Source organism: Phyllopteryx taeniolatus, chromosome 21 (assembly GCF_024500385.1).
Source record: "Phyllopteryx taeniolatus isolate TA_2022b chromosome 21, UOR_Ptae_1.2, whole genome shotgun sequence".
Lineage (NCBI taxonomy): Eukaryota > Metazoa > Chordata > Actinopteri > Syngnathiformes > Syngnathidae > Phyllopteryx > Phyllopteryx taeniolatus.
Window position 1 is genome coordinate 1,108,619 of NC_084522.1, and position 26,902 is coordinate 1,135,520.

A 26,902-nucleotide genomic window follows, 5' to 3' on the forward strand; every position below is an offset into this window, starting at 1 on the left:
GATTATGATGAGATTATGTCATTTAATTACAAAACGTATGCAGTTGTGATCCGTTGCACGACTGTGAGGAAAATATGCCATTAAATTACGATTGCTATGGAAATTGTCATAATTATAATTTGAGTTAGATTTGAAGCAGCATCTGCATAATTTGATGGAACATTCTGGTTTGTCACGTGAAGCCGTATTGTCTAAATTGTGCACATTCGTCATTAGGTCAACATGTTATCATGTTTTCACATAGACGTATATAAAATGCAACAAGCACGTTTCTCTTTTATCATCTAGTTCCAATTCATCTTGTTTTGTTATTAGTGCACTATTTGTGAAAAGAATAGTAGGCATGTGCACAGATAGATTTCAAGTGGTGTCAAAGGGAACAGTATTGATCTTAATATGACCAATTGGAATCGGGCACTCGGGCCCGTGCGTCACAAAGCGGCAACGAGGAACTAACACGTCTGGCCCTTTAAGGCCCTGGCTCCGCGTTGACAACAACCAATCGCAGCCCAGGAAATGTCTCCAGACTGACCTTGTGGATGACCTTGACGGAGCAGAGTGTGGAGGATGCGCCTGAGGGGAAAGGGCTGGAAAGGGGGGGGGGGGGGGTCTTCCCTGTCTTTTTTCCGCTATGGCACCTGTTCACCTAATATTACAACACACACACACACACACAGTGTTGTGCAAGCACCGTGTGTGTATGCGTTGTTGCTCCGTGTGTGGTAAAGTAGCAGTTGCCTGAAGGGTTCATAAGTAAGCTAACAAGCTTTTCGTTAGTAGTAGTAGGTTTTTTTTTGTTCAGGTTCAAGTTATCCAAACCGTTATTGTATATACAGTAACTGAGAGTAAAAAATCGGATTTACTTTTGTACTTAAAAACACGTTGTCCGTACTTTAGTATCAGTTGAATCAGCACTTCTGCTTTTAACCCGTTTTTTTTTTTTTTGTGTCCCCACAAGTATCTAAATGACAGAGTATGAGTGCTTTTTGGCACCTGACTCCAAATGAGCATACGTAGCGTATGTCAAGGTGACCTTGTGGAGAAACTCATGGACCATCCATCATCTTCATCAGCTCCAGTGACGCGAGGAGGAGGAGGAAGGGCCTTGAGATGCGACCAGTGGATGATCTCCATCACCTTCACGACACCTCGCGGGTGTTAAACTGCAGCTAAACGACAATGAGATCATTTTGGGGGCAAGGGGGACAAGTCGCACTTTGCACGGGAGTTTACGATAAACGTCAACAAAGCAAATACGACCCCAATTTTTTATTTTTTTTAATGGAGGACTGCTGTATAACTTCTCTGTTTGCAGGCATGTTGTTAGAGTAAGCAGTGCACATCAGCAGGTCGCAATTTGAACTTGAAAAATTTGAAGAAAAAAAAAAATCCCATTCATTTGGAGCTACTGTTATGTTTAGGGGAAAATGTTTAATGTGAGAATAATACGAGATCCAATTTTATAAAAACTTTGAGAAAGTTCAAGTACAACCTGATGGCTGCGCTAAAACGCTCTGACTGAGCTTGGAGCCCTGTGACGGATTATCGGAGGGTCCAAAGGCAAAAGAGTGAGTTTAATTTTAGACTGCTTCTATGAAAAAACTCCGTCTATCACACGTGTGCGCGCACGTGCACGCAGGCTCCCATGCAATCGCTGTTAGATGTTCGAAAAGAGAGCAAGTGAGAGGAGGGAAAGCGAGAAGCTGTTGTTGCCCAGCAACCGTATCCAGACGTTCCAGGTCGTGTGACACGCACACACGCACACACGGGGTCTGCACACAAATATCGACTGTCGGGGCATCGTCCCACAATGCATTGCGGTGAAGGGCCAGCCGGGGTACCCTGCAGTGTTACGTAAAGCGGGGGGGGGGGGGGCTTTTAGCGGGCGCTGTTCTGGCTCTGACGTTCCTTGGTTGGGATGACTGGGAGGAGCTAAAAATAGCATCGATGAGTTCTGGGTGGAGATTCTGCTGATGATGACGGGTCGGCGTCTGTCCCATAATGCATTGCAGCGCGCCTCATTAGTACCAGCCGGAAGGGATTTTAGGAAATGCCGTTTATACCTACCGGAACCCAAAAAAAACCCCAACAAAAAAATGTCATGTGAAAAATAACGTATTGTACTTTGTTAAAACATACAGTAAAAAAAAAAAAAACTAATTGAACAGAATGTCAAGAATTATAGAGAGTTTGCGCATGATGATTTCATGCATTAACTCAATTGGCATTGCGCCTTGGCCATTGGGAGACAGTATAATGCGTGGACAAACTACTGGTAGGTTTACATGAGGAAACACAGAAGAAGACCGTCGCAACTAAGCTGTAAGTCATATTAGTCCTTTTTTACTGAGGCAAAATAATGTTCGGCTGTGTTATATTGCTGTCCGTACATATCAATGCTTGTTTTGTTAGCCTGTCTATGGCGTTTCCCATTAGGTGTTAACATTAACCTAGCAGACCTCCATTTGGCAAAATGATATGGTTTGGTTGAACAATGAATCCATAAGGACTGCCAGGTCAAACTTTACTTGGAAGGCCTAACATTTGAAAACAGCAATTTTTGAAGAGAGAACTTTAAGCGTGAATGTTCCGCACGGGAGACATTTACCCCTATAAAACCAAGGCAGCATAAAAAAAAAAATTGCTACATTTGCTTAGTGTCATTGATGAATTGAAATCAAATTGTATGCAGAATGCCCCACAAGTGTACAATTAGCAGAGATGTGTTCAGGAAGAGAAGGTGGCTGGCCCCGCCTCATTGAACGGTCAACGTGGCGGGCCGGATCCCAGCCACCCATTGGACGAGAGAGCGGGCCAGGTCAGGCTCTGATTGGCCGCCAGCATGCAGCCTGTTGCTGGGCCGTTTCCATGGAGATGACTATCAGCCTCCTCCTCCTCCTCCTCCTCAGTGTGAGGATTGCGCTGCCTGTTGCGAGGAATTCGGGCGTCATGGGAGCAACTGCGCACGAATCAAATCGACAGAAATGAACAAGGAACGCTGGGATCCAACACCAACAGGGCGACAATTCGTCATTTGACACAAATCTTGGCAAAACACAACAGGTAACAAATGGAATCACAACTGAGCCACTGCGAGCTAGGGTGGACGAACTCCATTTGTCTCACTTTTAAATCCAGAAATGAATAAAGACCTTTTTCATATGAATACGGTGGTGCCTTGAGATAAGGTTTAATTCAAATCATCTTTTCCCCATTGCAACGAATGGAAATGCCGTTCATCTACTCCAGCCATTAGAATGTTAAGGAAATTCAACAGACGTCATGCTGCTCTTCTGGTGTTTGTGCCTTGGCCACCTGAGGGCAGTATAACGCAGATGCCTTTTTTTTTATTTTTAATTATTATAAGCTTGGGTGCCGGTGCATCTGCATGCTAATTTCCAAATCCTCACCTTGTCTCCAAACCTTAACTGAGGCTTAAAGTTTCATCCAGGATTGAGGCCGTAACCCTACTTTGAAATGCTAACCCAGGCTTTAACATTTCTGCAATGTTGAACATTTGGTTTCAATTGACTGAGAAATTGTAAAATCTACCCATCAGTTTTTTTTCTTGATGAAAATGCACCATTACAGTCATATGATATAAAAAAACAAATACTTTTTGCTCTGGAATAAGAATACATAAAGATGAAGATGGCTGGTAAAAGAGTTTGCGCGCGGTGTCAGTCTTTTACAGGGAACGTAACGTTGCCGTAACGCCTCGCTCGCCTTCCTGGTGCGCCGCCGCCGTCACGGGAGTTTGGGCCACCGTCAGGTTCGCGCCGTCCGCGTCCACCTTCAGCCGCCCGATCAAAACCTGCAACAAACACCATTAAATATAAACACACGCTCCAGCCACAGCATGCACGGCGTTTGTAGTTATTGAAAATGGTTTATGTAAGATGATGGCAATATTTGGACCTTTTTTAATATTGCATGGAAAAGGGTTTCCACGACAAGTACAATAAAAACCAATCTGCAAACTACATCACGGCAACAACGCGTTTGTGTGTTGTTGTCAGACCTCTTGGGGACGCCGCCCCGCATCCTGGTTCGCTGGCTCGGTCCTGATGGACTCCATGTGTTTCTCCCTCTTTTCTTTGATTTCCTGCACAAAAGAAGAACAGATCCAACCCTTCAGAGGAAAAGCCACCGACGTAGAATTGCTGACGACAAAACCAAACCTTGAGGATGTCATAGTTGGACGTCCTGGAGACAAAGTTGCTCCATGACTTGGCTGTGAGCTGACGTTGCTTCCAGTGAGACTTCATCTGCAACACAACGGACAAAAATGAGCTCAAACCAGGACAGTTTTGTGTTAGCGGGCACTTTTAGTGTGAGCGCGTATTCCTACAGCTTAAGCTCTTATTTTTGTAGTGTACATATATCATGTACAGTAATGACATGTTTAAAAGGAATGTCAAAAAATTCAATTCCATTTCTTTGCTTCACTTCAATGGACTTTGCACTGCTGCTTCTGGCGGGCGCGACTGGGCCACAAGAACGCAGACATACGGATACAAGCCGCAGTAATGTTAGCCCCTTTTTTGCGGAGGATAAAGAATATATGCCTGCGAGTACTGTCCTATTCTCCGTCTACGAGTGTTGCTCCAACGTTTGCTACGGAAAGAGTTATAAGACGTTTGTTAGCGCTGAGCTAAAGCGACTTCAGTAAGGCAAAGTGATGCGGCCATGCGAACGACGCGACGCTGACGCTCACCTCTCGGTACATAAGCGCTTCTTCCTCGTCGGCCTCGTCATCGTGTTGCCGCGAGACTCGTTCCTGCTCGGCGGCCGCCGCCTCGGCCGCGCGCCGCGACATCTGCCGGGCGGCGCGCAGAGTCTCCTGGTCCGGCGTGACGGGCCGGACGCCCTCCAGGCTCAGCTCGCGGCTGATCTCGTCCCACACCTCGCTCACCTGCGTCACATCATCCCATACTTTTTGGCTGCCTCAAACCGACATGGGACGTCGAAACAGATTTCTCGTCGATGGATAAAACCGGCGTCGGGGATCTTTTTTGTAATTTTCTGACTTTCCGAGAATCCCCCAAATGATGATGCAACTTTGCTGCCATGCTGCGGCCGCATAAAAATAGCGTAGGCAGAAAAGATTGGCGATGTCGTGTCACCCATCTGTCAAGTCTATCTGATTCCGATTGGGTCTCATTAGGTCCAACACCAGAGTAGGAGTTGGTCAAAGTACGAGTCTGGACTTGTCTGACCAATTGCTGTTCAATTTCGAGCATGGCTCCAGAAGACTTTTTTCGTGTGGATCCGTGAAACGGGTGTCGGGGGCTGATTTTTGTCCTAACTTCCCAGGGGGCGCTACAGAGTCAGCTTTGGAGACTCGTGCTTGAGACCCCTAAAATTCCAAAATTGCCATCAGGGTAGATGGGTTTGCCAAAATGAGTGTGTTTTCGGGGAAAACGCGATTCATTCATGGGAATAATAATTCCAAGCAATTTCAAGACAGCCTAGCAATCATAATAATAATACATCCGCTGTTTTGTTCTTACCTTGAAGTCAAGGTACCTTTTGACGATACTCAAGGTCACTCTGTCTTTTACGGACAATCCCGGAAGGTCCCGGAAACCTGCACAAGTGCAAAAGGATCGTTTCACACAGATATGTGGACATTTCGTCACCAGTCGTCCATTTTCTTTACCGCTTCGTGTTTGCCCGTCGGTATTGGACCCACTGATGTAGATATTTCATCCCAGTAGTACCTTTTAATGCATAATTTGGTAGTTTTACCGATCCTGCAGAAGATCAAGTAAATCTTGGACAGCGGGTTCTCTCGCATCTCCAGCACGGCGGCGCTGTGCGTGTCCAGAGTCGACATCAGCTCTGCGTCCTCCAACTTCCGAGGAGCCAGGACGGGCTGCTCGGGATCTTCGTATGGGTAGAAAAGAGAAATTCGTCCCGCGTTTCTTCGTTCTTCAGAGGCGGCGACTCGAACGAACCTGCGATCCCGCCGTGTTGGTTTCGGATGACTCCCAGCTCCTCTTCCTCCCGCTGCCACACTCGCAGCAGGAGACTCGGAGCCGTTCGCCCGCCGCCGTCGCTCCAGCTCAGGATGTGAGGAATTGTGTTCTGGTTGTCGCACAGTTCCAGCAGGGTGGCCAGGACCACGCCGTGCACACATTTGGGACTCGACTGAAGGAAAAATGAAGGCAGAGTTTCAAGATTTCTCCCCTGTAAGGAGTCCCTGGACCTCAAGAGTTTAAGAACCCCTGCGTTAAAAGACCCCCACCAGACTCTCCCTGGATGTCATTAGGTTTCGAGTCCCTTACACTGAGAAGGTCGAGTAGAACCAGTACGCCATCTCGGGCTAAGAAGCGATCCTCTGCGGTGTAGCAGCCCACGATGCAGGTGCTAACAAAGCAAAGACAAATCATCATTTGCATTGCATTCATTTTCGATCAACGCTCACCCGTCAGGCCCTTACCCGAACCCCACTAAACAGAACCCGGAGCCCACGAACCCTAACCCCAAAGGTACAAAACAACATTTCCTCAACAGAGCTATAGCTTGTCACAATGAGTGACTGATTGAAAGCGTTATCTTCAGCTGTACTGACCGCAAGCACACCAAGGTTGACAGGAGAAGCTTGTTGTGTCCAAGGCCGCTGTAGAACATGCTGGCGCCTCTCCTCAGGAAGTGGACGGTCATCTCCACACCCTCGGAGCCGAACAGCTCCTGCCATGCCAACGCCGGGAGTGTCAAACACTGCTTGTCCGCCTTTCAGAATGTGGAAACTTGAACTTGTCTCAAGAACCTTTCTGTGCATGTCGCCCTCACACAGAGCTGCGAGGACGATCTGCATGTCTGACTTCATCTCCACGGTAACCGCATCCTCCTCGCCGGGGCTCCATTCCATCTGCATCAGAAGCTCTGAGGAGTTGACGCGTAAGTTGGAGGACATTTTCAATGAAGGGTGGAATGTACCTAAAGAACAGAGCTTCTGACTGCACTAACCATAACCAAAACACCTGCTAAATCTAATAGCTAACCTACTAACCCTAATCCCGATAAACCCTAACCTCATAAACCCTAAAACCCTGTATCCCTAACACCACGCGTCCCAACCCCACTAGCTCAATTCAAACTAACCGAACCTAACCTAACCTAACCTAACGCTACTAACCCACACACTTAACCCTTACCCCAACCTCCTGAACTCTAACCACCAACCCCTTTAACCACCATGACTGACCTAGAAGCAGGTGTATGGTCCCCTGGTCACACAGGTCCTGGTTGAGGGTCTTGTGAGCCAGCGAGGTGACAGATCTCATCAGCCTGACAGAGTAGCGCATGTGAGCCTTCTTGCTGCCTCGCCCTCCAGTGGCGTGGAAGCTGTGACCTTGGCCGGAGAAGCCGTCTGGAATCGAAAACCAAGTCAACGAAATTTCCAGGAAGTCCCGTCGAGTCATTACTTGAGTTAAGCGAGTCACAAGTCAAGTCATATACTCTCTGAGTCGACATCAAGTTCAGTCTTTCAAAAGCTTTAGCGAGACCAGAGTCCTGAAATTGGCAACTGAAGTCTGACTCAGGTCAAGTCATGCGACTTGAGTCCCTTACCGCCGCTCCGCTAACCCTAACCCCGTTCGCGATCTCTCACCTTGCCTGGCGCACCAGTCCAGCAGGTGCAGCAGGGCCACGTTGCCGTAGCAGGACATGTAGTGGTCCAGCACCAGCGGGGCCACGGTGGCGAGGACCGCCAGAGCCTGCAGCTGGAGCTCCTCCAGCTGGACGGACGACCAGTCGCGAGACCCCGGCTTCGCCGCCGAGGGGGAGGCGGGCGGCTCGGCCAGCGTCAGCAGAGCCAGTATCACTTGTTCCTCCCTGAAGATCTACACCGCAGACAAATCAGCATCATAGCACAACACGCCTTTCGGTGTTTCGACGTTTGCAGAAACAGGAGGAGCCACCTGGATGGTCGCAGGATCTCTGGACATCACAACCAGCAGATTTAACAGCAGCTTCTTCATTTGCAGGTCCTCCATGTTGTACGTCATCTTCAGCTTGCCCGCCCAAGGGTTGCCACTCTTCACTGAATCGGAGGCACGGGAGACAAAGTGTCCGTCCAATCCAAAACAATTCACACGGAACCGGCGGGAATTGGCCTTACGTTCGGGAAACGTGCAGAGCGCAACCAGCTGCTTGGCGAAGAGGCTCTCCTGAAGAATGACATCATTATTTTTCCATGCCAAAGCGATAAGGCCATTGAGTTTGTATGACAGGCAAGATTTTAGCGGAGGGACACATTTCTGGTTAAACACTACTAATTAACTACGAACGGCGCTAAACCTCAGGCTAACCCTAACCCACCCGAGAAGACGTCACTTACGATCAGCAGAGCGCAGGAGTTCTCGGCAAAGAGGGTGGTGAGCACCAGCAGATCGTTGCGGACTTGGAGGTCGACATGTCGGGAAGTGTTCAGCGCGGCGTGGGTGAAGGCTTCTTTGAGGGAGCTCGAGGACAGAAAGCGACAGATAAAACGGATGAGGGAAGACGTTTCAAAAGACAGCTTTTTCGAGGTGACTCGTGGGGTTAGGATGGCCGAGGTCAGGGCTTGTGGGGTTAGGGTTAGTAGGGTTCCAGGTGAAGGGGGGTTAGGGGTCAAGTCAAGTCACTTTTATTCGTATAGCGCCAATTCACAACAGACGTTAACTCCAGGCGCGTCGCGCATTGAGCAGGTCAAGGACCAAAGTAGAAGAAAAGCAAAGATGGGAAAACATTTTGGCCACAGAGGCAAGGAAGAAAGCTCGAACAGAACCGGCGGCTTGGGTTGAGCTGGAGAGAGAGAGAGAGCGAAAGAACGGGTGGCGGACGGAGGAAAATGGGTAGAGGGCTCGCGCGACAAGAGAACCACGGGTACGACGACAGCCGTTTGGGTTAGGGTAGCGGGTTAGCGGCATTGCTAGCGTTAGGGTGAGTGGGGATACGGTGTCGGGTAGATTTCACGGCGTTGCATACATTGCGCATTCCAAGCTGCCGAGCTGGGCGGCCACCTCAGACTTGTCGCCTCGCTCCAGAAGGTTCCAGAGGATTTCCGAGGAGTGGAACAGGATCAGCCCGGTCGGGTCCGGCTCGTTCATGTGCAGACAAACGCTCTCGGCCCCTCGCACGCTCAGCATTAAAGCGCAGTTCATATCTAGCCGGCCGACATAGGACAGGATTTGTGACCGACGGTGGTTAGAAAAAGGTTTGACTTTTTGGGCTGTGGTCAAAAATCAATGATTCCAAAACTTTTTTTGTCCACCTTCAATGTGATCTAAAAAGTGCACAACTCACTTTAAAAAACGAGTCAGCTAATGCGGGTGACGATTGCGTGTCATTATTGGCACGTAGCTGTGTTCACAATTAAACTCCTGTGAAATGGACGCAGCTCACACATTGAACAATCTCAAGCACCTCCCATGAACCCCAATTCAGATGTTCCAGGAAGCTTTTCCTGACATTTGTCTTGCTTTCTAGCTAATACTGACTTCATAATTCCCTCCACCTTGTACCACAATATCACATATCCCAAAAGCCGGCGTTTGAACAGGGGTGTGTAGACTTTTTCTATCCACTGTGGCTAACGAAGGAGGTCCGGCAATCCCCTGGACACTGACCGGACGTGCTGGAGAGCATCTGGAGCGTTTGCAGCAGCAGCAGCTTGATGGCGGGCTGCTGCTCCAGCGCCGCTACGGACAGGAAGAGCGTCTCGGCCAGGTCGCTGCGCTCCAGAAGCTGCAGTCGGTAGCCGGGCGACGTCGGCTGAGGCCCTGCGCGCATCGACGCTCGTCAACGGAGATATGAGGCCAAAACGCACGTGAAATGACCAACACAAATCAACTGAACACAAACGAGACGACAAAGACGTGACGTTATGCGGAGGCGGGAAAACAAAAAGAGGAAGAAGACGAGATGAGGTCAAAGGTGACAAGAGCGAGAAAAAGGGAGGAAGAGAGGCTAACTTAGCCAAAGGCGCTCGCGGTAGCGGAGAGTCCGACAGTCGGGCTCGGCGGGCCGGAGCGTACCGTCGAGCGGCGCTTTGCCGGGAGCCGAGCAGCTGTAGTAAGACTTGACCGACTCCACCGCCTGACGCCTCACCTCGCCGTCCGACACCCGCATCAGGTAGCCTGCGTGCGCGGGAGACACCGTCCGCCATTTACATTGGCAAGTCATATTAGGACTAGAAAATACAAAATACATTTCAATGACCTTCTTTTGGGCGGGGCCAGCTAAATATTTCCCAAACATCGGTTCGTTCAAATGTGTACAATTGCAGGTGTTTGTGATGTAACAGAATGAGAGCACATTCAACGTGCCTCTCAGCAACCACAAATCACGTTTGGCGGCTCTAGTAGGCTTTTCCTGACATTGTTGGACTTTGTTTTGTGCCGACTCTGAGTGCTTGCATTGGCTCTCTTTCGATGCTGTACCTAATAAAGCGCCCCGTAAGCAAGGTGGGGTTTGCGTACCAACGCGAGAGAGGAACTGCTTGACATCCTCGGCGTAGTTGAGCTCGTCGGACATTTTCTCCTTTAGGAAAGGAAGCCTTAGAAGCAAGAAAAGCGACACTTTGTCATATTCGAGAGTAACAAAACGCTTTGGGAACACAGCAGGAAAGCTTCCTACCTACAAATTTGGAGCGCCTCGCACAGAATGTCGCAATATTCCGGTTGCTCGTCAGCCTTCTCGCCGCAGACTTTGAGGATCCTCGAGATGCTCGCCAGCTCCCTCAGCAGCTTGACGACGTCAAGGAAATCGCATTTCGATTGCGAGCGTCTACGGACGCTCTGTGAATCCGCGAGCCCAATTCCAATGAAGTTGGGACGTTGTGTGTAAACATAAATCAAAACGGAACACAAAGATTTGCAAATCATGTTCAACCTATATTTCATCGAACACACTACAAAGACAAGATATTTCATGTTCAAACTGATCAACTTGATTGTTTTTAGCAAATAATCATGAACTTCTAAATTGGCTGGCTTTGTAGTGGATTCAATGAAATATAGGTTGAAGATGATTTGCAAATCTTTTTATTCATGTTTAACACAACGTCCCAACGTCATTGGAATTGTATTTGCATCCCCGCATACACACAGGAGGTGACGCTGACGCCACAAAGGATACAAAGCCCTGTTTTCGCCTCTTGAGCAGCTTCTTCAGCACAAAAGTGTGCCTCTCCTGCATGTGGCTCTAGAAAATAAAGCGTCATGATGTTGAACCAAAAAAAACAAAACAAAGTTGACAAATGCCATAATAAGTGCATTCGACTTACTGTCAGGGGGTCTTCAAGCAGGCAAATCACCTTGCCCAGGTCGAGATTTCTTGTGCACACCTGACACAGAGCCACATTGTAAACAAGAAACTGCTTTTAATCTTTTATCTGGATTTAAAAAATCAAAACATTGTTACACAAACACTCAAAGACATAAAAGCATGACCTTTGAGAACATTTGATATTTGCATTTCTGTAGAATTGTACAGCAACAACTACCTCCGCTTTCCTTATGTGCACAACTTCACATGAATCCATTTTGGATTAAAAAACAAACAAACAAACAAAACAAACTAATCTCCCTTAGCAGCATTCGACTCTAGCCATTGTTTAACCCAGTCAGTTGTTTCACTCGAAACGACGACAAAACACGCCAAATGTCACAAAAGACAACGAATACGTGGAATTCTTTCTCTTAACTCGACATTTTCTAAACACAACCTGGAAGAAGAACTTGAAAAGAACCTAAAATCACGTCAAAACATCACGTCGCTGTGAAATGCTGCGTTCTCGTTCCGGTGGAAATCGGATTTCCCGGCTTCACCGTCGGACAAAGAGGAACTGGACAACGATATTAAACACAGGAAATCCGTATGCTATCAGATCATATTGTTAACTATTTGTAACGGGTTTACAGCACGTAAAGGGAGCTTTGCATTGCGTTCATTCATGGTGTAGGGTTTATTTTGTTAGGTTGTGGTGTTTAAAATGAAGGAATATGTGCCGCTGCCGTTATATTGCGTGTTAAACTCCACGCTAAAACATTACACAATTTCCGTGACGTGTCCTGCGTTTGGTCCTTTGGATAGACTCAAAAGTGACGTTAGCCGCCTTAGTTTTCAAATTTCCGAGGTTCGTGAATGGGACAATGAAAGAAGTTTGACTCGTAGTCGCCATGGTGACAGACGACAGCGACAGCGACGGCGAGCGAGAGGAGCCGAAAAGCCTTTTGGAAGGAAGCCGCCCATTTCCTCCCCAAACCGGTAGTGGTATTGCCGCGACAACAACGCGTTTATTTGCCACCGCAACAATAACAGGACGACGAGTGGAAAACGTCGAGCGGCTACGGAAGAACTCAAATCAACTACATTTGAATCCAGAAGCACGACGAGTCCAACAACATGCTGTCGGACGCAGGTCAGTGCTGATGACAATAGCCGCTGCTGTTAGCAACATGCTAAACGTGGCAGGCTAACAACATGGCTGATTTAAAGCGCTCGCCGTTGTGTTTTATCGCGTGCACGACGCTAAAGTCGCATTTGAGTCGTTCACTCGGCCGCATTTGTGTTTACGCGTCACGATGAGCCGCGTTGGAGCTGCCGCCTTCTCGGTTAGCGCGGCGACAAAAGGCCAGCGGTGTCCCCTCGCGTTGACGTGACGTCACTCACCGGCGGCCGGGCTTGCTGTTCACCAGACTACCCCGGGAACGGCTCCGGTGCCCGGCGAGCCAAGAGGAGGAGCTCCGGGGAGTCTGCGGGCGACGGCCAGGCCCTGCGGTCGTCCGGGAGGCAGACCAACGTCCGGGTGAAGCGGGCCAACAACCCTCCACCTGGGCAGGTACAGCTGAGTGCTCGTCTGCTAACCCTCCACTGATTTCACTCCCACAGCTTCCTGAGAGAAGGCAACTCTCTCTTTATAGGGCAACAAATAACCCACTCAGTTGAAACGACGACCCAAAAAAGTGACAAAAGACAACGAATAGGTGGAATTATTGATCTAACTCGACATTGATGATTCATCGACAAACGAGCTTGATCATCGGCGGATCGTTTCCAGACCTGCTTTAACTCGAAATTGTCCAAATCCTCAGCATTCGAGCCTCTCAACAGTAAATATTCTCCCATTTCCGTCATCCTCCGTGAAATCAGACTGATTGTCTTTGCGTGGAATCAAAATGAGACATTTGCAAACATCTGCTTTTACTTTGGAAAAGAACGATCAACATTTTCACATTTTTTAATGTTTTTTTATGATGTTACGGACCAAACCAGTGGTCTGAAATGAATCAGTGTGTGTGTGCATTTGACACAATTTGAGTTGGAAATAATAATAATAAATAAATGAGCGGACATCATTTATCGCTCGGAGTGACGCCGTACAATGTTAGTTACAACGGCGAGAGAGTCAGTTGAATGAAAGGAAGCGCCGCGGATAGACTCCTGGGGGGGGGACGCGGTTCTCCTTAAGACCTGTACGGGTCGGTCCGCGCCAAATCCTCAACAGCGACAGCCTCACGTCGCTCATCGCCACCTGACCGTCTCCCAGGAGAAGGCGGGGCAGTAAAACAGGCCGAAATCCAGATGTCGGGGGCGAGCGGATAACAAAATGCTGGATTTGTGTCCTTCCAGAGCAAAAGGAAAGCGACGGACACGGAAGAGGAAGACGACCAGTCGGAGAAGAAGTACAGGAAATGCGAGAAGGCGGGCTGCTCGGCCACGTATCCCGTATGTTTTGCGAGCGCTTCTGAACGGTGGGCACCTTTTAGTCGAATCACTCTTTTGTCATTATTTATCTCTATTATGCATTCTTGCCCAATTGAAGCATTCTTACATCCAAAGACGCAAAAATGGAGAGTTACAGAAGAAGATGACAGCGCCCTTAACAACCCCCCCAAAACACTTATTGGCAGTTTTCCATGCATTCTCAATAGCGCTTATCCTGTTCAGGGTGGCGGGGCGCCGAGCGAAAGGCGGCCTACGCCCCGGACCGGTCGCCAGTCAGTCGCGGGGCGCATATAGACGCGGACAACCATTCGCACTCACATTCACACCGTCACTGAGTGGGAAGTGAACCCACGCTGCCCGCACCAAAGTCAGGCCGATCAGTGACTTTATTGAAGAATTTTGGGTTAAACAAAACCCTACCACTGTATATTTGTATCGCAAGGCACAACTGTATTTGTGTATCTGCACAAAAAAGTCCATTTTCCATAGTAGAGTTTTTTTGTTGTCTTTACCCAGATGTGCTAAAAATGGATACACGTCTCGCTGGTACCATCTTTCGTGCGGCGAGCACTTTTGCAACGAGTGCTTCGATCACTACTACCGAAGGTAAAAGCGCCTTCTCCGCTACGAAATCGGTGCCGGTCATCGTTGATGATCGTTTCGTCATCGTCGTCGTCGTCGTCGTCGTTGTTTTTTTTCCCCCTTCTCGTAGTCACAAAGACGGCTACGAGACGTTTGCGGCGTGGAAAAAAGCGTGGACGAGTAACGGCAAAACCGAGCCCAGTCTCAAAGCCTTCATGGCAGACCAGCAGCTTCCCTACTGGGTAAAAACCCGGCGTGAACGGCGACGTCGTCGCTTTATCTCGCTGACGGCGGAATGTTCTTTCCCGCGTGGCGTTCAGGTGCAGTGCAACAAAGCCGACTGCAGGAAGTGGCGCCAGCTGACCAAGGAGATCCAGCTGACGCCTTCGCTGGCGGCCACGTACCGCTGTGGGATGAAGTTCAACAACGTCAAGGTAAACCGGAAGCCAAAAGCCATTTCAAATTGAGACGCAAGCAGGACCGACGGTTCTGACTCGCGTCTGCGTGTCCGCAGAGCGAAGGGCCGGACCAGTGCTCCCAGCCAGAAGACCTGGTAAGTTCATCATCAAGGCTGTGATCCTTGATTTGGAGCAAACAACCGTCTACCTCCGCCGTTGTGGTTGGACTGAGCCGTTTTTTTAGAACTTGCATTTCTGCTCGTGTGGTTAGCATCATGAAAAAGCCAAACACAAGTGGAATTGAGCCTTTAGATCAGGGGTGTGCAAACTTTTGTGCTCAAGCGCCACGTTTGATTAAAAAGAAATACGGACAAATGTGCCAGATGATTTGTCGATGAGATTTTATAACGTGCATGTAAAATGTCATTTAAAAAAAAAAAAAAAAAAAAGAAGAATTCCTTCTTATTTTTTGTCATTTTTGAATTATATTATTGATTATTGCTTTTGTTATAATGAGCCTGTTGTGTAATAAATACAAAATGTGCACTACTGGGCAAACATTTGGGGTGACTTACAAATGTAAGTAAAGAAAAGCATTTTTTTTTTTTACCACATGAACTTTATTTGGGATTAATTTAATGTTGTCTTTATTATTGACTCGGTTGTCCCGATCTGATCGTGTCATTCTGAGTTGATCAGTAAGAAACGTCGGAGGAAAAAATGTTCCATCCTTTTTAAACATCGGTAATAATCCCGGAATGGGTTTTCATTTGTGACGGAAAGTGAAGCCCTCTTTTTTTTCCCCGTCTCTCTCTCTTTGCATCGCCGAGCTCTCGGATCGGGACTGGGTTTCCGCAGATTCGAAATCAAGTGACTCGGTCTCACGTGCAAAAAAAAAAATGTTGTTTGCATTAAATCAAGTAAGCGACAATGTCATGAAATCAAATGAATACAAATCAATGAGCACGTTATAAACGAATGTGGGCCGCGGACCGCTCTGGGCCCAATTTGGCTTTCGAGGCATTTTGAGTTTTCGATGTTCTTAACTCCGAATCTTTTCTGTCAGAGGGTGGCGGAGGTGACGGACAGCTGGTGGCACTCGATGCTCATCTTGCCGCCGTTGTTCAAAGACAGCCCGGCCACGCCCTTCCTGGCCGCCTACTATCCCGACTGCGTGGGCATGAGTCCTTCCGGCTCCCCCGGCGGCGCGGCGCTGAGCGAGCTGAGGGCCGACCACTGCAGAGCCGTCCGGCCCCGAAGTACGTGCGGGTCGACCTCGTCGTCGTCGTGGTCGTCGTGGTCGTCGTTCACCTTTCCGCTCTGCCCAGTCGCAGGCCTGTGTCCGTACTTCCAGCCCTTCTACCAGCCCAACGAGTGCGGCAAGGCTCTGTGCGTCAGGCCCGACATGATGGAGCTGGACGAACTTTACGAATTCCCCGAATTTTCCCGCGATCCCACCATGTACTTGGCACTGCGCAACCTCATCCTGGCCTCATGGCACACAAACTGCAAGGTACACACACACGTTTGCCCGCACTCTAAACTCCTCCAGCCACAAGTGACGCTACGTTTCAAATTGTCATTGAGCTGTAAACGCACAGAAAGAAAGTGAGGATCGAGCGACCTGTCCAGGTCAGGTGATGCCTTCTGGGACAGTCTAAAAACTCCACTTTTCTCAGCAAATATGAGCGTGGCGAGGAATTGTAAGGGCAAACCCAAGCGGAGTGAAACGATGACGCTGACGATGTTTTCCCGCCGCGGCAGGAGGTGCTGACAGTGGAGAAGTGCGTGATGCAGGTGGTGGTGCGCGGGCTGGTGAGGGTGCGCTGCGTGCAGGAGATGGAGCGCGTGCTCCACTTCATGACCAGGAAGGGCCTCATCAACACGGGCGTGCTGGCGGTCCAGCGGGCGCTGCTGCCCGAGAGGCATCGCGCGGTGAGGCCCCGGGCCCCGCCCGATCAACTGAACAGAACCGCCGGACGTGACCACCTGATTTGGTTTTATGCTACGATTTTTGCAGAAGAACGTCATCGTGATCGGCGCGGGGGCCGCGGGGCTCGCCGCTGCACGCCAGCTGCACAACTTTGGCACTCAGGTTTGCGACCGGCGAATAGAACGGGAACAGGGACGAATAATAATTATGAGCAAAACGTAACAATGTACCTGGAAAGTGAATTCTGAGCAGTCTCTACTGGTTAACTTCTTTTGAATGACCATTACGAATGTTTACAACGTTGAAGGTTTTATGGGGACGATTATGCTCCATGTCAACTCTTTCTGATGTGTGAAAAGGTAGATTTGTTTTTTTTCCCCGCCTCCACTGTACTGGTCGCAGGTGCTGGTGTTGGAGGCCCGCGAGCGAATCGGCGGTCGCGTGTGGGACGACACGGCGCTGGGCGTCGCGGTGGGTCGGGGAGCTCAGATCGTCAACGGCTGCGTCAACAACCCGGTCGCCCTCATGTGCGAGCAGGTGACAGAAACTAAAATAAACATTTCCCGAACACGTGGGAAACAGTAATTGAAGCAAAGTAAAAAATAAAGGTCAGAAGAAGCCTACTAGAACAGCTGAAATGTATTTGGCCGTATAAGTCAATGGTTTTTACATCACACTACCTTTGGAAATGATTTTTTTATTTTATTTATTTTTTTTTTTTAACGAATGATCCTGCCCTTGTGTCCGCTTTAAAACTCAAACGTGGTCTTGATCCCAAAAGTTTGCCCGAGCGCTCTCCGTCCACAGATGGGCGTCCGCATGCACAAACTGGGGGAGCGCTGCGACCTGTTTCAGGAGGGCGGGCGGGCCACCGACCCCGCCATCGACAAGCGCATGGACTTCCACTTCAACGCCATTCTGGACGTGGTGTCGGAGTGGCGGAAGGACAAGTCGCAGAGCCAGGACACGCCGCTCGGAGGTGCGCCAATCGACGTCGGATAACCTGCAAAGAGAGGAAGGAGCGCAGCGGAATTTCAACTCTTGGTTTTGTTTGACAGAAAAAGTGCAGGAGCTTAAAAAGAACTTTCTTCAGGAGTCCGGAATCCAGTTCAGCGAGCTGGAGGAAAAAGTGCTTCAGTTTCACCTCAGCAACCTGGAGTACGCCTGCGGCAGCTCTTTAAACCAGGTCGCACTCCGAAGAATTCACTTCAGCTTTTTTTTTTTTTTCTTAAATGGGCTTTGTGTATGGAACGCTGAGCACGTTCCATACACACCTGTAGCATATTTCATCTATACATCTAATGTAGCATATTGAAACCATATTTGATGGGCTATGCTAGTGGTTCTCAAACTTTTGACATCAAAAAAATTGATTGCAGATTTTTATCCAGGCAGCAAGTTCCCTGTGAACAGGATAAGCGGTCGTAAATGAGGCATCGTTTTGAGCGTCCTGTGTGTGTGTGTGTGTGTGTGTGCGCGTGTCCGTGTATGTGCAGGTTTCTGCGAGGTCTTGGGACCACAACGAATTCTTTGCGCAGTTCTCAGGAGACCACACGTTGCTCACCAAGGGCTACGCCACGCTGCTCCACAAACTAGCCGAGGGCCTGGACATCCGCAAAAAGTGCCCGGTGGGGAAATCATACCTGTGCTTTTGTCTTGTATTCAACGACAACCGTGTTGGCAAAAGTGCACGTTTGCCTTATTTCAGGTGACGTCCGTTGACTACTCAGGTGATGTTGTCCGAGTTACTTGCTCGAATGGCTCGCAGTGGACAGCAAAGAAGGTCAAAGCAAGTTGACTTTTTTTTTTTTTTTTTTGTCGAGCCCTCTTGTTTAAACGTTGAACCTTCTCCTAGGTTCTGGTCACGGTGCCGCTGACCTTGCTGCAGAAGAACTTCATCCAGTTTGTACCGCCGCTTCCGGACAGGAAAATGAAAGCCGTCCACAGTTTGGGAGCAGGCATCATAGAGAAGGTACGCAGTGATTTGTACAGTTCAAATTGAGTGTGGTGATTGTATCATTTGAATTTGACCTCGCAAACATGCCAACAGATCGCACTGAAGTTCCCGTACAGATTCTGGGACCACAAGATCCAGGGGGCCGACTACTTCGGTCACATCCCGCCGACTCCCGACAAGCGAGGCATGTTCACCGTCTTCTACGACATGGACCCGCAGGTTTGTTTTGTTCCCGCACGTAGAAGGCCACCCTTGCCGGTACCGACGCGTCCACGTGTGCGTCGTGCGCAGGGGAAGCAGGCCGTGCTCATGTCCGTCATCGCCGGGGACGCCGTCGCCGCCGTGCGGGACATGCAGGACAAGGATGTAGCGGCCGAGTGCGTGAAGGTGCTGCGGGAACTCTTCAAGGAGCAGGTAGTGATGTGGTCACGTCAGCCTTTGTGACTGGAAATTTACATTGATAGGTTTTCAATCGGAACTGGCGAAACCAGCCAGAGACGCGCAAACATGATTCGCCATCTCTTGACAGGAAGTTCCGGAGCCTCTGCATTTCTTGGTCACACACTGGAGCAAAGACGCCTGGTCGCAGATGTCCTACAGCTTCGTGAAGATGGGCGGCAGCGGCGAGGCGTACGACATCATCGCCGAGGACCTTCAGGGAAAATTGTTCTTCGCCGGCGAGGTGCCAATTTCAGATTTAGGGCTCTAATGATGCGTGTATTTGGATTTTGAGGTACAGACTTCCTATGCGAAACATTTCGGAAAGGACCAGCAAGATAGGAAGACGTGATAGTTAGGTTTCATTGGCGTTAGGATTAAAACCCGCAAAACCCCTGCTGTACCGAATGTGACCGTTAATCCAAGTTACATTCTGAGCGGGGATTTTAATTAATTTTCTCCCCCCCCCCCCCCTGCTTTGTGTTTCCAGGCCACCAACCGACACTTCCCTCAAACCGTGACCGGCGCCTACCTGAGCGGGGTCCGAGAAGCCAGCAAGATGGCCGCCCTCTGAGATTTCACCGGGCCGCTCTCCCGACCGACCGGCACGGACGCGCGGGTTAAAACGCCACCTCACTGTGTCACGCACAGACAAACACAAACGGCAACGTCGACCACCAAGGGCTTCAAAGAAACTTTGACACTCAATCCCAACACGCCGTAAATAAAGCGTGGACCTGCTGCCTGGCTCGGCCCGAACCTTCTGAGAATCAAACCGTCACCGTTAAGCAGCGAGGCTCACCAGAGTGGTTATTTCGAGGTTTTTGTTTAGTTTCTACCCAATGTTTAATACGGCCGGTGTTTTTCATTGTGTGTGTAAAAGGTTACATGTATAGAAGTCAGAGTATGTCTGTTGTCAAACGTTTTGTTGATTTGGGATGCCTGTTTGAGCCAAAGCAGGAGTAAGTAATACTACTTGTTTGGGAATAACAAACTACTCACACACACAAAAGGAATATTGCGCTTAGGGCTGAAATTTGAGTAGTCATGGAACAGACTCTTTACTTTCTCAGGGATGACATCAGGACAGGCAGTAATTCATGTTTTAAAAAAAAAAAAGAAATCAATGTTATCCAGTTTGCATTCGTCCCTGAGTGAGGAATTTAAAGTTGGTCAACTGCACAACAATATCGTCACTGTCCCTGACGTTTGTCCAGTTTTCTCCTTTTTTTTTTCCCCCATTGGCGACATTTCTACACAAATCTCTTTGTCACACATTTTGGCGCTTAGTATTTATCTGCTTTACTGTCTGTGAAATAAATCGTGCTGCAAAATGCCATTGGTCTTTCTTGTTAAAAGTCTTTAGGTTTAGCTTATCAGTCAAGTTTCCAAAAGATTACAAAATACACAAGTTTGCATATTAATGTTTATCAACTAAAAAAAAAAATCTATTTCCTGAGTTAAATAAAGTTCTTCAAATCCTGCTTGAGTAGTATTATCTAACAAGTAAATCAATGCTTTTACTGGAATAGATAAGAACATTAATCAACATTTAATGGAGTTTACCAATGATTGAAATGCTATTAATCCGTTCCAGCCCACTCTAAAAACACACACACACCAAAAAAATAAATGAATTGTTTTTTAAACGTGTTTGAGAAAATTTTACTCATTGCTACTCTACAGTGTTACCTAAAAAAAAAACTAACATTTGTTCTCATGACCTGCAAAGATGTAAAATGCAAACACAAAACAGATGTTTGCTGGCACCATCTAGTGGTGAGGGTCTGAAGCGCAATTATATCCCCCAAAAATCTCGTATCGAAAGACAAAAAACAGTCAAAGAAGGTCTTATTGCAAAAAATCATAAGACAAGGCGCTCGTATCTCAAGGTACCGCTGTAACTGTTTTAAATCTAAGAAAACTTTATGGATCCAGTTTTTACGAGACGTTTGTGGCACCAGGGCAAAAATAATAACTTTGTATTCAACTAAATATGCCCAGATTTCACACAGAGAAGTACATTTGTGAGTATATTGAGAGAATTTTTGTTTGGTGATTTGAATTGTAAAACATGTATTTCTTTTTGGCTCAACAAAGGTGCCATGGAGAAAAAGATAGAACAGGCGGTACAAAACAAAACGAATACAAACTAAATAATGACAATGCTTCAATACTGGATCAAAACGAAGAGCAGTTTCGACAAAAACGAGCTGATGACGTCTCACTCAAGCGACACTCACGCCAAAACAAACCGGGAGCCCGCGCAGTGATGTCATAAAACAGAGCCCTGAACGTCTCTTCAACATTCGTCAGCGGGCGAATCAGATGTAGTCCAAGTCGAGAAGGACAAGGAGGAGGAGCAGAATTGTAGCACATCTCCAACAAGACGAGCCTGTCACACTCTTTTCGTGCTCTTCTCCTCGTAATACGTCGAACAGTTGAGCCAAATTTCTGCGCCGGCTCCACAGCAAAACGGCAGATAAGCCAGCCGCTAGCGTTGCTACACGCGATATAAGCTAGTAGGTTTTTGGGGGCGCAATTTGGATGAGCATCTTCTCTCCCGTTCGGCAGCAGAATGGACCGCAGCGGCACGCTATCTGAGTCTCCAGGTAGTCGTTCGTTCACTTCATTACCTTCACGTTTTCCTTTTGGCTTCTGTGTGAGTGCAAAGGTGGCATTAGGTTAGCAACGTGTTTTGTAATGACTGCACGCTAACTGCGAATGTGTCCGTAACAATGCACGTTATTTAGTCACAACCACCCCCTGACATTTGAAAATAAACCTACAAACATATTACGGACTACAGCGTTGGGCAAGCTACTTGGAAAATGTAGTGAACTATGCTCCAAGTTAGTGACCCAAAATGCCTTTCTGTGACTCCTCCAGTCTCACCATCTCTGTTGCAAGCACCCTGTTTGAATGCTGTTGATCAATTGTTAGGCTCAAGATGTCAAAATGTGAACAGCTTGATTAAAAGTTAATCGATCGTCTAATTAATTAATTGACAACTACTGTATTTTGACCATCGATTACTCGTTTAACCACCACAAGCGACTGAAACAAACATTTAGGAAACGTAGAGAATCGCGCCGTTTTCGACTAGCTAACCTGCTGGAAGACGAGGCAGCGAAAACTCGTCTTCCAGCACTGTTTTCTTTTGCACTAAATCATTATTTAAATGGTGTCTAACATTGTAACAGTGATTTGTTCCGAACATTTGTTGTTCTGTAAATTATTGTTTTTATTCATTTAGTTGACATTCATGTTGTTGCAGTTGCAAGACAAGTTATTAAAAAAAATAAAGCAGTGTTAATTGTGATTTCAGTGTTTTTCTGATGGAAAAAAAAAAGTATAGATAAGAACGCGAAATAAAAATAAAGTATTGATAAACAGTATCGTTAAGAGCAGTCGTATCGCTAAATTCTGAATGATACTCGTCCCTATAGGCTTTCCCTTCTCGAAAATGGTGGAGAGGCGATCCAAAAAGGAGAAGCAGTCCACCGAGGACGCGCACAGCTCCAACGCTGAAGACAAGAGCGGTGAGGCCGTCGGACTGTTTGTATCGTCTCGATTGTCAAAGTCTGACGAGCTTTTGCTTCCTCCCCAGAAGACGAGCCGCTGATTAAGCTCAAGACAAAGAAGAAGGAAAGCAAACTATCCCCATTCCATGGCAAAAAATCCAAGAGTGCAGGTTAGACAAGTCGCCGGTCGCCATCGGTGTTTTCCGTTTGAAGCGCTTTAAATGTCTCCCTGCTCGCAATCCTAAAAGCGGAAGACAGCTCCGACAACGGTCCTCTGGTGAAAGCCAAAGCTGGCAAGAAGTTGACGTCACCACCCAAGAAATCTGCCCAGCCCAAGAAGAAGAAAGGTCAGGAACCTACATTGAAGCCTTGCTACAGCAAAAATTGGGAATCGGAACCCCTTCGAAAAATGACTACTTTCCCGAGAGCGAATTTATGATATTTTGGACTCTGTGATACATAGATACTCTTATTTTCTTTTTTTAAGCATTTATTGCAAATGACTTTTTATCTTTAGTTGAACACTGACCGTACGCTTACTACCTACGTTTACTATCTGATCAGCTGTTAACTTCCACCAGCACTGTCAATATTCATGGCGCATCCTGCGGTCTCGGCCGCACAACCTCGCAAGGACCTTCACCTGCCTGCCTGCCTGCCTGACTGCTGCTGCTTCTTCTCGCTCAGTTTTTAAAGCCATTTTCCTTGTACAGATGTTCCGGATGAGGACGCGAGCTCGGACGACGAGCCACTTAGCGCAATTTCCAAGAAGCTGAAGGGTCAACACAAGGAAAGCGTGCCCGCGGGCACCTCCGCACAAGCCGGCGAGGCCACATCCAAAAGGAATGCCGCAAAGAAAAGAGGCAAGTGTCACAAGGTGGAAACGGAACTCTTTTTTGGAAATTTGATGACTGTTCTGTCGAGCATTTGTTCCTCAATATAGTGAGAAAGAAGTGAGTAAATATGTGAAAGCAGTGATTCCCAACCATCAATGAACGTGCCATGAGATAAAAAAAAAAAAAAAAAAAAAACATTAAAAAAAAAAAAAAGGTGCCCATTTGTGACAAACTGCACAATATTGGTGCCAATAATCGGCCTGGCCGACAATTGGTCTATCCCTACTTTCAAAGTCACAGATACCACAGTAGAATGTGTGGATGGTGACCCCAGGTGGACAAAAATTGTACTGTCGCCTCACATGCACATGCTGGTGTGTTTAATATTGCAAAATCATTTTGTATCCGATTAATCGATGGGATAATCGATTCTTAAAAGATTCGGTAGCTGCAGTTGCACTTGTTCAAACTCGACATTTCTCTGTCCTTACGCGAAATTGAATCAAACGCACCTTGTAGTTTCGCTGACATTTTTTTTTTTTTTTTATTATCTTTTTTTTTTTCCCAGTCAAATATGCGGAGTCTTCCAACGAGAGCTCGGACGACGACCCGCTGGCGGCCGTCGCGAGGAAGAAGGCGATCGCCGCTCGGCAGCCGACGCCCGCCGCCAAAAGTGGCAAGAAAACCAGAGTCAAGCGCGCAAGCAGAGCGCAGCAAGGTAAGGCTCGGAGAACGCCGGCACGCGTCCTACGGGAACGTGAGGCTTCGTTTCGAGCGCTGACTTGTCGCATTTTAAAAGAGTCTTCGTCCTCAGACGACGGCTCCTACATTGACGGCAACGACGACAACGACGACAATGACGACGACGACGACGACGTGCCCCTGGTGAACCTCGTCGCTAAGCAGAGGAAGCCGACGGAGGACAAGAATAAGGCAGCAAAAAAGAGCGGTGTGACACAGGGCAGTGCTTCCAAAAAGAGACGAGGTAAAATAAATATCATTGGAAGGGGACGTACGGGGACAATGCAAAAACATTTACAATCGTGCCAAAAGCTCCATTTAGGTCGGTAGTTCAATTTAAAAAGTGAAACTCCTATTATAGAGATGCGCTATACAAGCTCACAGTGACATATTTCATGATTCTTTTTTTTTTTTTTTTTTTTTAATATACAATTTGGATGATTTTAGCTTACGGCAAACGCAAATATAACAAGCAATCAAGAAACAATGAAAATGATTTTAATGTAGAAATTAGGCAGGAATTTACCCTCTGAAAAGCATTTTCCCAAGTGTTTAAGGAACCTGTGTCATGTATGAGGAGTGAAGTATATTGACTTTTCTACCATATTGGAATTTTATTGAGATGTGCACGTACTAAATGTATTACACGGCACACCCCGCAGTAGAGGGTCCGAGGTGAACAGTGGCTTAGTTCCATGAGATGCGACAGATCCCCTCGAAATGGCCTGATTTCCACAGGTCTGCAAAAAGAGGGTGAGTCTGAAAATGCTTCCTGGTTGTCAGGGTAATTGCGTTGGCACACCCCGCAGTAGAAGGGGGGGAGTGGTGAGCAGTGGCTCATTTGTTCGAGACGGGACGGCCCCGTCAAAACGGTCCGATTGAAATCGAGCTGCTGACCGAGTGCTAAAATTGTTGAGCCTTGGGCTATGTTGGGCTGAGTTAAATTCTGTCACGAAGAACGCCGGAAGCGTTATAATTGATGTGAAAGTTGCATAATGGCGTCTCCTTCCTTGGAAGCAGGTCAGTCCGACGAGAGTTCGGATGACGAGCCCCTCGTCAACCTGCTGAAGAAATCCCCAGTGGAGAAAAAGTCCAAGCTGAAAAAAACGGCCCCGGCTCCCAAGAAGAGAGCGGCGACTCCCAAAGCTGCCAAGAAGTCGGCGGCGCCAGGTAACGTGTAAAGACGGGTGGCGTGTTCGAGGGCCGGGCTGTGCCAATAATGCAAAGCGGTCCCTTGCGTGAACGCGGCTGACGTTTCCTCAGGCGTCAGCTCCGACGACGAGCCGCTGATGGAAGCCGTCACGCACCCTCAAGTGACCAAAACTCTCCGCATCAAACTGGAGAGGTGCGAGATTAAGGAAGCCGCCGCCACGGGAAGCCAAGCAGGTAAGCGGGCGCGTGCCGAGTCATAAACGCTCAAATGTCCACGTGAGTATTGACGTCCTTCTCGCTCCTGGACGCAGAATGGCGGCTGGCCAAGGAGCCCAGCGAGAAACTCGAGGAGAGTTCCGAGTAATCATTTCGGCCACAATAAGCTCTTCGTGTTCATACCTGTTTCCTAAAAGAATCTTTTTGGCGAGATGCCCCCTAAACAGTGTTTAATGTTGGAGAAAAAAAAAAAAAGAAAGAAAAAAAACTTTTTTATATGTGAATGCTCTTAATGAGTCGATTTTGTTGGCTCCACTTTTTTAGTTTGGGACCAAACGCATTTTGGTTTGGGTCCAAACGTCAGTTTTGCCTTTATGTTCACACGAGCATGTTTCGTACGTGTCATTTTACAATTTGTGCCACTTTTGTTTGTCCATGGTTGAGTTTTATTGTTTACTAAAGGAAAATGTTGGAAGTTGCACAATGATATTGTTCAAGCCTTTTCATGAATTCAGTGTACGTTCAGCATGTTTGAGTGACTAATTAAATATATAAAATATGGTTTAATTGTCAATTTTTTAATTTTTTTTTTTTAATTTGTTTTTACGGGACACAACATTAGGTACACATTCAGCATTGAAATCAAAACTTCACTTTTTAAAAAGATAATAACGTTGAGTTTTCATTCTTAGGTATTCATTTCCCACAATATGTTTATGGTATAAGAGTATGTTACATGTTTTGAATATTTTGGGCCTCTTATGTAGCAAAATAAGTACAAACATAAACAGCTCAACAGTATACGATTCAGCTATAACCACAATAGTAAAACGGTGCCAATCATAATTACATGCAGATGTACATACAATTGCAGTATGTGAGGTTATACAATGAAATAGGAAAATATATGAATTATCATGGCACATACCTACATCTTTTTAATATTGTGGTTGCATAGCACTGTTAGAATATAATGTACTATATTTTTAATGGTATCTATCGAACGTAGCCAAATAAGTAAAATATTTTTGAATTAGTAAATCAAACTAATACCTCTCTGATAGTGTTAATCGTTCCATATTTACATGCCAATCATCTCAATAAATTAGAATAGCGTCAAAAGCTTAATTCGATTTTTCAAGTGTGTATCATTTTGTTGATTACAGCTAACAGCACACGACACCCCCAAATTCAGCATCTCTCGAAACTATAGTGTTATGTAACAAACAATGAAAGTGATTTTTAATGTCGAAATTTTAAGCAGTATTTATTTTTTCCCGAGTGTTTAATACATCGATGTAATGTGTAAGTACTGAAATGAATGGCGTTTTCTACCATATTCGAATTGACTGAGATTTACCTGTTCATCACGCATGTGGCATGTGAAATTAAATGTGAAAATACGT

General features: G+C 47.2%; 3 protein-coding genes across 15 annotated transcripts; 2 read left to right on the plus strand and 1 right to left on the minus strand.

Annotated features, from left to right (window-relative positions):
• Positions 1-3,174: 3,174 nt before the first annotated feature.
• LOC133470718 (cilia- and flagella-associated protein 69-like) lies at positions 3,175-12,791 on the minus strand. Of its 6 annotated transcripts, none has more exons than XM_061759430.1 (23): positions 12,664-12,791; positions 11,276-11,335; positions 11,128-11,193; positions 10,627-10,736; positions 10,470-10,546; positions 10,026-10,127; positions 9,618-9,770; positions 8,977-9,154; positions 8,348-8,471; positions 8,129-8,177; positions 7,929-8,050; positions 7,619-7,850; positions 7,214-7,378; positions 6,776-6,891; positions 6,578-6,696; positions 6,291-6,372; positions 5,961-6,153; positions 5,752-5,889; positions 5,514-5,590; positions 4,718-4,915; positions 4,182-4,268; positions 4,022-4,105; positions 3,175-3,814 (listed from the first exon to the last, which is right to left on the minus strand). In XM_061759430.1, exons 3-23 carry the CDS (start codon positions 11,185-11,187, stop codon positions 3,689-3,691), a joined length of 2,592 nt encoding a protein of 863 aa, XP_061615414.1. In that variant the 5' UTR covers positions 11,188-11,193; positions 11,276-11,335; positions 12,664-12,791; the 3' UTR covers positions 3,175-3,688. The 6 variants fall into 6 exon arrangements, with proteins under 6 accessions (XP_061615414.1, XP_061615415.1, XP_061615413.1 ...); XM_061759431.1 differs by lacking the exon at positions 12,664-12,791 and adding an exon at positions 11,741-12,067; XM_061759429.1 differs by lacking the exon at positions 12,664-12,791 and adding an exon at positions 11,495-12,067.
• Positions 12,245-20,364, plus strand: LOC133470719 (lysine-specific histone demethylase 2). 5 transcript variants are annotated; one of them, XM_061759439.1, is made up of 21 exons: positions 12,245-12,412; positions 12,690-12,832; positions 13,624-13,745; positions 14,236-14,325; positions 14,432-14,543; positions 14,622-14,735; positions 14,816-14,854; positions 15,766-15,958; positions 16,028-16,212; positions 16,464-16,634; positions 16,720-16,794; positions 17,035-17,169; positions 17,440-17,611; positions 17,691-17,818; positions 18,129-18,260; positions 18,341-18,415; positions 18,488-18,604; positions 18,683-18,808; positions 18,881-19,003; positions 19,119-19,271; positions 19,518-20,364. In XM_061759439.1, exons 1-21 carry the CDS (start codon positions 12,397-12,399, stop codon positions 19,599-19,601), a joined length of 2,505 nt encoding a protein of 834 aa, XP_061615423.1. In that variant the 5' UTR covers positions 12,245-12,396; the 3' UTR covers positions 19,602-20,364. The 5 variants fall into 5 exon arrangements, with proteins under 5 accessions (XP_061615423.1, XP_061615422.1, XP_061615421.1 ...); XM_061759438.1 differs by having other exon boundaries at positions 15,766-16,212; XM_061759437.1 differs by having other exon boundaries at positions 18,683-19,003.
• A 919-nt stretch (positions 20,365-21,283) lies between these two features.
• On the plus strand, positions 21,284-26,057 carry LOC133470728 (nucleolar protein dao-5-like). 4 transcript variants are annotated; one of them, XM_061759462.1, is made up of 10 exons: positions 21,284-21,639; positions 22,477-22,569; positions 22,641-22,721; positions 22,800-22,898; positions 23,265-23,414; positions 23,956-24,105; positions 24,187-24,372; positions 25,146-25,298; positions 25,392-25,514; positions 25,592-26,057. In XM_061759462.1, the coding sequence occupies exons 1-10, from the start codon at positions 21,606-21,608 to the stop codon at positions 25,642-25,644; spliced, it is 1,122 nt and encodes a 373-aa protein (XP_061615446.1). In that variant the 5' UTR covers positions 21,284-21,605; the 3' UTR covers positions 25,645-26,057. The 4 variants fall into 4 exon arrangements, with proteins under 4 accessions (XP_061615446.1, XP_061615444.1, XP_061615445.1 ...); XM_061759460.1 differs by having other exon boundaries at positions 21,285-21,639; positions 22,638-22,721; XM_061759461.1 differs by having other exon boundaries at positions 21,287-21,639; positions 22,638-22,721; positions 25,149-25,298.
• Positions 26,058-26,902: the final 845 nt, after the last annotated feature.